This window comes from Primulina tabacum, chromosome 16 (genome assembly GCF_025594145.1).
Source record: "Primulina tabacum isolate GXHZ01 chromosome 16, ASM2559414v2, whole genome shotgun sequence".
Classification (NCBI taxonomy): Eukaryota; Viridiplantae; Streptophyta; class Magnoliopsida; order Lamiales; family Gesneriaceae; genus Primulina; species Primulina tabacum.
In genome coordinates, this window is record NC_134565.1 from 2,448,649 (window position 1) to 2,461,090 (window position 12,442).

Here is a 12,442-nt window from a genome sequence, read left to right on the forward strand (position 1 = left end):
AGACTTTATTTATGCTGCTTGCATGGGTATAAAAAAAATTATAATGCCATAATCGAATAAAATTGTAAAATATTATTAAAATAAAGATTGTTTTACATTAGATTCAATAAAAGCCCAAGCCACAAGTTGGTTTTTCGGACACCTTATCTAACCCTTTCGAGCCCTCCAACTATGACCTAACGACCTTAAGTATGAACTCTCCACTTTTCTTTTGTTCAAATTAATATCTAAGATAGAAAACATATAATATAACATTTTTTTTACATTGTTGGTCTTTATTTGTGGCCTGATGACTTATGTATGATAACAAATCTAAACGCATAATTGACTTGCCAGGAAACAGCTAAATCTTGTATTAGGTGAAGGAGTCACATCTAATAATATTTGCTATATTTTAAGTGGCATATGGTCGCAGACTCGCAGCCTTGTTCATATGTAAGATATAGACTTTCTACCATTTGTTGTGCACTTTCATAGGAAAACCAATCAAATTTTTTGTACCAAATCGAATAGAGATTGGAAATGGCACATGCTGCACTTGTTTCACTTGCTCGAACACTGGAACAGATCCAGTGTCAAGATCAATTTGACAGTCTTTTTTGTGGCAAAAAATATAAAGAATCGCTGCATCAAAACGTCGAGAGTTTGCTAAATTTTCTTGAAGATTTTCCAGAGAAATATGCCCCAAGTATTCGTTCCTTTGAAAAAGACATCAGAGATGCTGCCCACAAGTTGGAAGATTTAATCGAAAGCTACATCACCCTCACAGGGACGGTTCTTCCAGGATTGGGAGACAATGAAGAACGGTATTCTTTGGTCCAAATATTGGACACGCATATTGGAGATGTCAAGTCTTTGATAGAATATGTTGATTCAATTATGGAAGTTGCAACAAAGGTAAAGAGCATCTGCACAGCAGATTTGTCAACGAGTACGCACACTTCTTCGTCAGCCTCTGGTTCATCAAGACGCACACCAAGTGAACGAGAAGCCATGGTCGGAGTTAACGATGACTTTATTAAGATCAAGGACCGAGTCACCAATGACGAGCTGAATCTCCGCTTCATACCCATTTTTGGGACTGGAGGAATAGGAAAGACAACTTTGGCAAGAAACGTTTACCAAGATCCTTTTGTTGAAAAACACTTTGATGTTCGTTTCTGGTTGACGGTGACTCAAGAATATCATATACTAAAGATTCTTCAAGGTCTCCTTCCCAAGCAAGAACCATTGGAGGAACTAGTCAAAAAGATGAGTGAACTTAAAAGAAAATGGGAGGAACGTGTCCGAAAACTCGACTGAACTTGAAGGAAAGTCGAAGGAATGGGAACCTGTCGAAGAGTTTATTGAACTTGTGTACAAAAGTTTGAAACATAGGAGATATCTAATTGTATTGGATGATATGTGGCATGGTGCAGTCTGGGATAGGATAAGAAGAGCATTCCCCGACGACAATAATGGTAGTCGTGTCATCATCACTACAAGGTTTGTGTCTGAAAATTGTTGTCTTTATGATGTTGGAAAGGATTGCTTTCTTTCTTAATTTGCCTATTTCTTGTCTTCCCTGGCTATTTGACCTTTTTTTAACAATTAGAACAAGAGAGTAAAAATCAAGGCATAATCATTTCACAATGTTGTTTATCCTTTATAGATTCATCACAATCAGGTTGGATAATGGATCCGATTTCGTTTTTTTCTAAAACTCGAACCCTGTAGGTTGTCAGACGTCGCTGCAGCAGTTGATTCTTCCAGCACTCTTCATCAAATGCAATTTTTGAACGAGAATCAAAGTTGGACCTTGCTTCGGGAGAAGGTTTATGGACAAGAAGAATGTCCTCTAGAATTAGAAGAAGTTGGAAACATCATTGCAAGAAACTGCAAAGGACTCCCCCTCACGATTGTGGTGATCTCAGGACTACTCAAGGCCAATAAGACAAAAGATTATTGGGATAGTGTGGCTAAAAATATTAACGAAGCAATATCTACAAACGATGATGATTTCTTTGCCATGTTGTCGTTGAGTTACGAAAATCTTCCTCATCATCTGAAAGCATGTTTTCTGTATATGGGAGTCTTCCCAGAAGATCATATGATACCCATTAAAAAACTCGTCAAGTTATGGGTTGCTGAGGGATTTCTAAAACCGGCAAGATTGAAAAGTTTGGAAGAGATAGCAGAGGAGTATTTGGAGGATCTTGTTAATAGAAGTCTTGTTTTGGTCACTAAAAAGAGGTCCAACGGGAAAATCAGATTTTGTAGCATCCATGATGTCTTGAGGGAGTTCAGCATACAAAAGGGCTACGAAGAAAAGTTTCTTCAACACTACAGATATGGGTATACTGATAAATATAATTTAGCAGAGATCCCAAATATGCAGCGACGATTGATAATTAATACCCCCGGTGTGGACTCCTTGCCAGATGGTATTTACGAATCACCTCTCCGTTCTCTTGTATATTTTTCTCCCTACACCATAGGCTTTACGTCGTTCACTTCGAAGTTTTTGCTACTCAGAGTGGTTGATGGACTGAAGATAAAGTCCAAAGGTTTCCCTGATGAAATACTCAACCTAGTGAATCTGAGGTACCTTGCTTTCACTTATAAATACACCAAAACATGCTACATTCCTGCTGCAATCTCCAAACTCAAGAATCTTGAAACCATAATCGTTAAGAAAAAAGATATATACACTTCTCGGATATACTACCTGTTTATGCCATCGGAGGTATGGAAGATGCCACAGTTGAGACATGTTGTTGTGTACAACATGGTCATCTTGCCCGTTCCAGACTGCGAAGAACTTGGTGAAAGTTATTCTGTTCTACATAACTTGAAAACTCTTCACGTAACATATCTAGAGTTCACCACGGAAGTGATTGAAAGTCTTCCGAATCTAAAGAAATTGAGGGTCAAATACCCTTGGCCCAAACCTGAACTCTGGCCAATGTTCTACATCAACAATCTTGTCTACCTAAACCAACTTGAAGAGCTCAATTTTGAGTTGGGTGCAGTCCGTTTTGAGCCAAATATTTCCATATTCCCTCAAAATCTTAAAAAGTTAACTTTGAAAGGTTCCCGAATACCATGGGAAAAGATGTCCATTGTTGTTTCCATGCCGAATCTTGAGGTGTTGAAATTGATGAAAGAATCCTTTATAGGAAGAGAGTGGGAAATAACCGAAGAGTTCTCAAGCTTAAAGCACCTAGAAATGGAGTCCATGGACCTGGAGGATTGGATAGTTGAAAGTGATCATTTTCCATGCCTCGAGAGGTTGATCATTCGATTGTGTGACAAACTGAAAGAGGTTCCAGAAAGCATTGGAGATATAACAACACTTAAGAAGTTGACTGTCAAGAAATGCAATCTGGATGTGGAGGAGTCGGTGAGGAAACTACAAGAGCAACAACGAGGTCTAGGCAATGATGACCTTATAGTTCACATTGTCTCTATACCTTCATCTTCAGATCTGAAAAAGAAAAAGTTCTATGATATGAGGTTCGGTTACCTATGATCAATGACATTTCAATTTTCATTGTTGCTTGAAATAGCTGAATCTTACACTCAATGGAGATGGGAATTGGCATCATATATAAATGGCATGCTTAATTTAAGTTAGAATCATGTAATCAATCGAAGAAATTATCTACTTGTTTTGGATTATTGATTGTTGAATGAGAAATGGGATGTTAACGACAGGATACTACCCGACTGGTTCATCTAACTGATTGAATATTTATCAATACATGTGAGGTCGGTCCACTCAAATGTAATGTAGAAATAATGCCTTAAAATTATCTTGAAATTTCTCGTTTGGTTTGTGTGTGCCTCATATTCGAATTTCAATTTTCAAGAAACAACAACCTTTCACGGGAATATTGGTTTGATTTTAAACTCTTCACAATCGATTGCAACCAAATTCATCACGAGAAAATCACTAATGTTGTACTAGGGATTTATTTCAAATCAATTTGGCTGTTTCGATTAATTTATTTTGGGTAAGTTTATTAATTTAAGTGAATGTAATGGTAATTTAAATTATTTTAAAATATACCCAAAGTACAACCTAAGGTTTCCCATGAATTGAAGCATTTGATTAGGAGGAAATGTTTTGATTTGGGAGATATTGATGAATGGATTTCAAGAGACACTAATATCTTTATTTGAAAATCAATCGACCACAATTACTATTAAAATTGTCCAAGTTGATATATACAATGAATTTGACATTCACTTGAACTTTATTTAACCAAATCATGTTTCAATAGAATATCTCGAACATCTTACCTTATATGCGATAAGTATGCATGCTAACCATGTTGCAGTAATATTTGAAAGTTTTAATATTTGGTTTTGTTAAGTAAAATATTAAATTATAGTAATATTTTTATCGAAGCTAAAGTGCTTATGCATCGAGACGTTTGTCATCAACCATGTCTTGCTAGAAAACCGAATATAAGAAATCAATAGCCGTCTTTCATGTGCAATTGGTTCGATATTAGAACGTTTACAATGGTTTTGTCCGGGTAAGAAAATGAAAAATAGTGTAAAAAAGTAAGTTATATTAAAATAACTTCATTACTTTTATAACTACTGCGAATGCACTAAAAAAGAAGGAAATGAAAACATACAACAAAACTAATAGTAATTCCAAAATGTGGCAACACAGATTGCCATTCAGGATGGTATATAATACAGCTAGATAAAATACATCATATACCTCATGTCTATATTACATTATGCATTTGAGTTTACAGGCAAAATGGTTGAAACCCCAGATGTTTGACACGAATTCTTCCCCACTCTGGTGTGGACAATGCATGTATTTTCGGCAAGTTATGGAGAATGAATCTGAGTCGGTTGCTATTTACTCCAAGAGCTTGTTGCAGGTGCCAACTCCAACAGCAGCTGCAAGATGCCAACCAGCGTGCAGAAATGGAGTTTCAGGGAATATGTCATCTGCAATGAAAAGTGCACCACCTAACAAAGAAGACATCTTATGCACATTATGGGCCATCCTCAGATCTGGATCTTGAAATGCTCTCTTTGCAAATGCGACCTGAATATGTAATTATGATCAGAAATATTTTGCAAGTGTGCCATGTTTTTCCAAAAAATAATGTGTTCATCAGGACCAAAAACCAAAAAGCTATGATACTCAATTGAACAGCTTATACATATATCTATATCTGAAGGCCAGAACCAGAAAACATTCACAGAAGAAGTGTATTTTTAACATGTGTAGCAACACGAAAGGTCAACTACAGTCAGCAGTCACCCAGATGAAGTTCAAAACCCAGATAAACATAAGTCATGGAATTTATCGTCTGCAATAATATTGATATTTATTAATTTAAAAAAAGAGTCAATCAGGCATTGACCAAAAGTTAGGATGACAAGGTGAGGCTAAATTAAAATCTTCTTCAACAACTAAAAATTACTAAATTGAACTGAGGATACCAAATAACCAACTTTGAAGAACCAAATATTGTTCGAAACTAATGAAGAGTAGATAAATCAGAGTGTGCTCCCTTGATATTACAGGCCTCAAGGAATCAGAGGATAAGACAACGGTGTAAACTTGATGAGCACGATACATTAGAACTAGATAGATTAAATCCTTAAAGTTGCAGATTATACCTCCATCAGCCCTGTGTGAACTGCTGAAACCATCAAAGGCTGCACTGGTAAACATATGGCTGTTGCAGCCATCAGCAACTTGGGGTTTTCATCACGAAGTGCTCTTGACAGGCACTGCGAATGGAATCAAGTTGCAATAGCAAAAATGAAAAAAATCCGGTCCATGGAGATCATATTCAAAAATTTGTTCTCACCACCGTTGCTGTGGCAATCATTGTGTAGTCAGCCCATCTTAGATACTTCCTCAACTTCCCCCTTGAAGCATGATACAAACTGGAGGCAACACCCACTCCGATCAAAGAATTGGCATAGAGTTTACAGTTAAGGTTTTTCCTGCATAAGCATGAAAGCAAATATTAGAAGGAAAAAAAAAGTGTATAAATTATCAGTCGTTAATGCAAGTCGAAGGGAAACTATTGTAATCACCTTGGTGCATTGATCCCAAGGAAAATAAAAGGAAGTGAAGTAAGCACATTAACAACTCTTTCGGCAAGGTTCCTGTCACCTGAGAGGAATTAGCACATTGTTACGACAGAAATTGAAGGGATAATTGATAAAGAGGTGGTAAAACAGACTAAAAGGAAAGAGTAATTTATTTAAAGCAAATTTTTTGTGATTGGAATACCATTAAGACAGCAATTGATGGGCCTCAGACAAGCAGATCTTTGCTGCCAAACTTTCCTGATTAAAAGATGAATAGGGTCAGTGACATAATTATTGAAACATGTAGGACCGAGTGTTTGCCACTTTACCGAAGTTAAAGCCGGTGATAATTGTGCAACTCAAATTATTTAAATCGTACAGCAGTTCAAACGTCACGTTTCGATTGCTCTAAGAAGCAGAGACCATTACTATATCCCAACAATCCCCCTCCCAAAATTTGCACTTTTTGTAATGGAAATCGAACCCATGACCTTGACTCTGATACCAATTGTAAAATTGAACGTTTTCAGTTTTTACCAAAAGTTATAACCTATGGAAATAGTGCAACTCAAATCTTTTAAATTGTGACATTGACTCCGATACCAATTGTAAGACCGAGCATTTGTCGTATTACCAAAAGTTATAGCTAGTGGTAATGTTGCAACTCTAATCTTTTAAACCGTACAACAACACAAGTGTCGCGTTTCAATTACTCTAACCAGGGTAACAAAACCCACATGTTTCTATTTCTTAGAAACTTTTTTGTGAATTGGTAAAATATGTGGAGATTATATTTGAAATGAAATGGAATCTACACTCACTGCATGTTTAGCCGTGGATCACCCCAAAAGTTGAAAGTTCCATGAGATAACTTATTAAAATCCCCCTGTTTTATCTCTTGGAACGAAAATGGTGAGTGAGGTATCAAATGCACTCCATGCACTCCGTTTAAGGCCCTGCTAGGTTTCAATGCATTCTCGGGAGTCATATGAAACTTGGCAATCAGTCAATTTGACTGATTGCCAGAAATAATGAGCTTCAATATGAAGCAGTGAGGAAGCACCAAGTCTCTGCAAATTCAGTTAAGAACAGTATGAAAAGAAAGCTTATTGCTTTAAAATGATTTCATGCATTTCGATTTACGGCTAAAACCTTGCTGTTGAAAGCCATGATAAAAACTGAATAATTAGTAAAAATGGTTGAAATCTACATCATACATTTAATTCTACAAACATGATGTGCATGCTCCTCACAGACATTGTCGACTTCGTGAAAGTCAGGCAATTTCAAAATCTTATATATCCCATTTTGTTTCAATTGTCAGAGATATTTGCCCTGGTTTCTGTTCTGAAATAAAACATCTTTTCCTCAATTCATTATGATAAAAAAAATCATGTGAAAATTTTTCATCTCATTTTTGTTTACTTCTTTTCTTCCCAGCATATAAAATTAAATATACATCCCATTCAAAATTTTCCAAACCCTTCAGATATGAATAATAATTCTAAACAATAATGAAGAAGATTGACCATTCTCCGCCTCTCACATCCTAAGAAAACATTATCATGAAACAACATCCCAAAATTTTACTCTACAATCTTCACATAATCTTTAAATCAAAATATTAAAACGCAAGGCAAGAGAAGAGCGAGACTACGCACATAAGTATTTATCACTCTCACTACTGTTATCCACACACATTCTCCTTGCCGGCCTCCATTAATTTGACTAGTTTAGTCATTAATACATGCTACATTTTTCTGTCATAACCCGTTTGAAATTCAAAGAAACCTGAAAATTATCCAACTTCGCATTCAAATAAATGATTTCTAGCTGATTAGCAGTTTCCACTCCACATGACCAATCACAAAATCAAATCTCCACTTCCTCCTTTGCATGCATTCAATGGAATATGAACAGATATTTAATTAAAAGACAGATTAAATTACATTCACCATCTCTTTGCATCAAACGTCAAATGAACTACCATTCACAATTCAATAGCACACCAGATCAAATTTGGGCCCAAGTTCAACTATCTAGGATCAAAATGAACAACTATACTGCCATCAAACAAATGCAAAAGGACGAAAATACAGAAACTCAAGCTAATAAGATTAAAGAATCTATAAGAAGAAATCAAAGATTATAGAATCGCTACAGTAAAGCTGTTTCATCGAAGCCCAATCATCACTAAACAAAAAGCCTTCGCCCACGCTCCAAAGAAAAAGGAAATTACCTGATTAAAGGGAATTCTGTGGCCAAATGAGGAGGAGAAATTATTTATAGAAATTTGATTTGCCGCAGGAAAGTCAAAATTAGGGCATGGATTGGTCCAATTGCAATTGAAAGATGCGACTGACGAATAAAGAATCTTCCTGAAGAAATGTGCTGCGAACCGCATATTCGTTCGTTGCTTCCGAATCTTAGTTTTAGATTTTGTCCTTTTTTAAGTAGCAAATAGCATTCGGGACAAGTAATATATAATATTTTTTATAATTAATTTAATTTATATTTAAACGATAATAAAATATAATTATAAAAAATAACGAAATATTATGTCATTTTGATACATAAATTTTAAAAATAAATAAAAAAATAAACAAATAGGAATAGAAAGTTTAGAGAGTAAAAACAATATCCACTGAATTACAGTGATTTACATAAAAAAATTTGCACTTTATTAATATATATATATATATATAATTATTAAAACAGATCATGACATTAAAAGTTAATTACTTTAAGTGTCTCAAACATATTAAAATAGTATAGATATAATATAAAGAATGTTGTTACACGAGAAAGGATTTATGGCAAAGGATTTCTCAAGATTCACACCGATATTTCTTTTTCTTTGAACCAACTAATTGAATCTTTCAAATAGATATGAAATAAAGTATTGACATTCTTTTTGATAGAATTTTATTTTAGATAATTAATTATATTTATTTGAAAGGTTCAATTAGTTGGTTCAAAGAAAAAAAATGTTGTTGTGAATCTTGAGAAATCCTTTGCCATAATAGAATTTTATTTTAGATAATTAATTATATTCATTTAATATTTAATTTAAGAAACTCTACCTATCTATTAATGTTTTCGCGAACATTTTGTGAATTTTCAGGAAAAAAAATTAATAAAAAAATGGATGTTGGAGCTAGTGCCCCATAGAAGTTGCACGATAATGTGCATGATAACAAATATATATGTACTTTAAAAATAAAAATAAAAAAATTGGTCCAACGCGACTAAAAAAGGAAAAAATTATATATTTTTTGTCTCAAATATACAAATTTATTGGTTTTTTTTATAAGGATTAATAAAATCATTGGAAACACAAATTTTACAAAAAAACTTCCTACTTAGTCTTTATCCATATTTAATCATTTCAAAAAATGGTCGTATTAATCGAAAAATAAGAAATACGTTTAACGTAAATAAAAGACAAAAATTTGTGTGAGACGGTTTTATGGGTCGTATTTTGTGAGACAGGTCTATTATTTGGGTCATCCATGAAAAAATATTATTTTTTATGTTAAAAGTATTACTTTTTATTGTGAATATGAGTAGGGTTGACATGTCTCACAGATAAAAATTCGTGAGACCATCTCACAATAGACCTACTCTAAATAAAATGTGAAAAACTTCATTGACATGCTCGGAGATGCTTTTTGTCATCAAACATATCAATAACTTATACGACACAATCCAAATTTAATAATTTAGGTTCTTTATGTTTAGATTTAGATTATGTTAATCAAATTAAAATTTAAGAATGTTACAGTTATCTAATTGCCCAAATTTAATAAGTTGGATAATTTGAGTTTGGATTGTCGGCAAAAGAATGAATGCATTTAATGCATATGGTTGGCTTAGTTTGAGAATTGAAAAAAAAATGTGGGCCGCTTTTGTTGAATGAAATGTTCGATGAAATTTATTAGACGCGTTTTTTAACGCGTATTCACGTTTACAGAAGCTCTATAAAATGAGTTCATCCCTTCATTCTGAAATCATCCATTTTTCGAGTTTTTCTCTCATCTTATAAGCATTTGAGTGCTTAGTTCTATAATATTTGTTCTCCTGTATTAAAAGAGTGTGTGTTCTCTTTAGAAACACAGTGAGTGAGTTGTACACCACAAAATATTATAGTGGAATTCTTTTCATCTTGCCCGTGGTTTTTACTCTAATAATTTTTAGGGGTTTTCCACGTAAATCTCGGTGTCCAGTTTAATTCTTTATTTTCGGGTTTTATTATCTCAAATTCTGCTCGTAGGACCAACATGGATTAAGATTATTGTGAAATATAATTGTTTTGTTCATTTATTATTTTATTTGTTATCGCATAACATATCATCAACTTATACGGAAAATTCCAAATTTAATAATTTAGGGTTTTTATGTTTGGATTTGATTATGTTAATTAAATTAAAATTTAAGAATGATACAGTTGTCTGCTTTTCTATATATAATAATTTATATTATTTGAGTTTGGATTAAGATTATAGTAAATTATATTTATATTTTATATTATGTTATTTATAGTATATTATATTTTTATAAACATGTGAGTTCAATTGTGAAATTTTTTAGTTCTTTCATTAATTGTTTTATTCATTTATTATTTTATATGTCATCACATAATATTTCAACTTATAAGAAAAAAGCACAAATTTGTGTGAGACGGATCTCACATGTCGTATTTGTGATACGGTTCTCTTATTTAGGTCAATCATGAAAAAATATTATTTTTTATGCTAAGAGTATTACTTTTTATTGTGGATATCGGTAGGATTGACCCGTCTCACCGATAAAGATTCGTGAGACCGTCTCACAAGAGACATACTCAAAAAAAATCCAGATTTAGTGAAATTTATTTTGTGCCCTCATTAATTGTTTTGTTCATTTATTATTTTATTTGTCTCGCATAATATATTATCAACTTGTACATAAAAATCAAAAATTTAATAATTAGGTTCTTTATTTTTGGATTTTGATTATGTTAATTAAAATTTAATACTTATACAGTTGTTTGTTTTTCCAAATTTAGTAAATTTAGATTATTGGAGTTTTTACTAAGATTATATGAAAATTATATTTATATTTTATATTATTTATATTTATCTTTATATTATTATATATTTATTTATAAATATATGAGTTCCATTTTGAAATTTATTTGGTGCACTAACTAATTGTTTTGTTTATTTATTATTTTATTTGTCATCATATAACATATCAACTTATAGGAAAAAAATCCAAGCTTAATAATTTAATGTTGGTTTATAATTACTTGATTTTGGTGGTACAAATTTATCTAATAAAGAAAAAGTCAAATGTTGCAATGATTTAAATGTTAAATCAAGAGAAATTTTAAATAGAAAATGTCTTCATTCATTTAAAGTTTGATACCCCATTAAATGTTTCGTTCATTTATTATTTTATTATTTTTCATCACATGACATGTCAACTTATACCAAAAAAATCTAAGTCTAATAATTTAGTATTGGTTTTATAATTACTTGATTTTGATGATAACAAAGTTGCTTTTGCATCTGATAAAGAAAAAGTCAAATATACATAGATTTGAATGTTACAATCAAAAGAAATTATAAATTGAGAATGTCTTCATTCATTTGAAGATAACTGAACAAGTTACAAGTATACAAGTACTCAAAAACCCTCACATCAAAGATCAATAGAGCTTCTCATAACTTTTCAAGTTGTTCTTTAATAAGTGCCAATAGTTGTTGAGTCAATTGAATCTAAGGATTCAAATAAATTTATAGTTATTGTGTTGTTGTTTAAGTTGTAATGTGAGTTCATCACATAACATATCAACTTATATGAAAAAATCCAAGTTTAATAATTTAGTGTTGGTTTATAATTACTTGATTTTGGTGATAACAAATTACTTTTGCATCTGATAAATAAAAAGTCAAACGTTATAAGGATTTGAATATTATAAATTGAGAGTATCTTCATTCATTTGAAGATATATGAACAATTTACAAGTATACAAACTCTCGATTTCTTAAGATCTTTTATCACACTTATTTGAAACCCGTGTGTTCAACTTTATTACAGTTCATCAATGATCAATAGGGTTTTTCATAACTTTTCAAGTCGTACTTAAATAACTTCCGAGAGTTCACTACAAGAAAACGTAAAAAGACAAAGGATATTATCTGTTGTTGTAGGTGGTTAAAAACTGTTGTAATTGATAGTGTTGTTGAAAGTGTGTTCAACGACAATGGTTAAAAACTATTGTCGTAGCTATCATATTGCGACGGATTTGAAAACCGTCGCTAATTAGCGACGATTTTTACCGTCGCTAATTAGCGACAGTTTTTACCGTCGCTAATTAGCGACAGTTTTTGACTAA

General features: G+C 32.6%; 2 protein-coding genes and 1 long non-coding RNA gene across 3 annotated transcripts; 2 read left to right on the forward strand and 1 right to left on the reverse strand.

Annotated features, from left to right (window-relative positions):
• The first annotated feature begins 425 nt into the window (after positions 1-425).
• Positions 426-3,728, forward strand: LOC142530088 (putative late blight resistance protein homolog R1A-3). Its single transcript, XM_075635860.1, is given in 3 exon segments — positions 426-1,270; positions 1,272-1,485; positions 1,717-3,728. Coding segments are annotated over 3 exon segments (2,757 nt in total). The 5' UTR covers positions 426-522; the 3' UTR covers positions 3,512-3,728.
• Positions 3,729-4,631: 903 nt separating this feature from the next.
• Positions 4,632-7,109, reverse strand: LOC142529574 (uncharacterized). Its single transcript, XM_075635142.1, has 6 exons — positions 6,882-7,109; positions 6,263-6,318; positions 6,064-6,142; positions 5,832-5,970; positions 5,638-5,751; positions 4,632-5,056 (listed from the first exon to the last, which is right to left on the reverse strand). The coding sequence occupies exons 1-6, from the start codon at positions 7,046-7,048 to the stop codon at positions 4,865-4,867; spliced, it is 747 nt and encodes a 248-aa protein (XP_075491257.1). The 5' UTR covers positions 7,049-7,109; the 3' UTR covers positions 4,632-4,864.
• LOC142529575 (uncharacterized) lies at positions 7,007-8,476 on the forward strand. Its single transcript, XR_012815928.1, has 2 exons — positions 7,007-7,126; positions 8,292-8,476. It is a non-coding gene; the product is annotated as an uncharacterized LOC142529575 (long non-coding RNA).
• The last annotated feature ends 3,966 nt before the right edge of the window (positions 8,477-12,442 follow it).

Coding starts and splice junctions, on each gene's coding strand:
- LOC142529574 (XM_075635142.1), bottom strand. CDS start 7,048: ATGACTCCCGAGAATGCATTGAAACCTAGCAGGGCCTTAAACGGAGTG. Junction 6,143..6,262: donor CATCAATTGCTGTCTTAATG/GTATTCCAATCA, acceptor AATTCCTCTCAG/GTGACAGGAACCTTGCCGAA. Junction 5,752..5,831: donor TGATTGCCACAGCAACGGTG/GTGAGAACAAAT, acceptor TTCCATTCGCAG/TGCCTGTCAAGAGCACTTCG.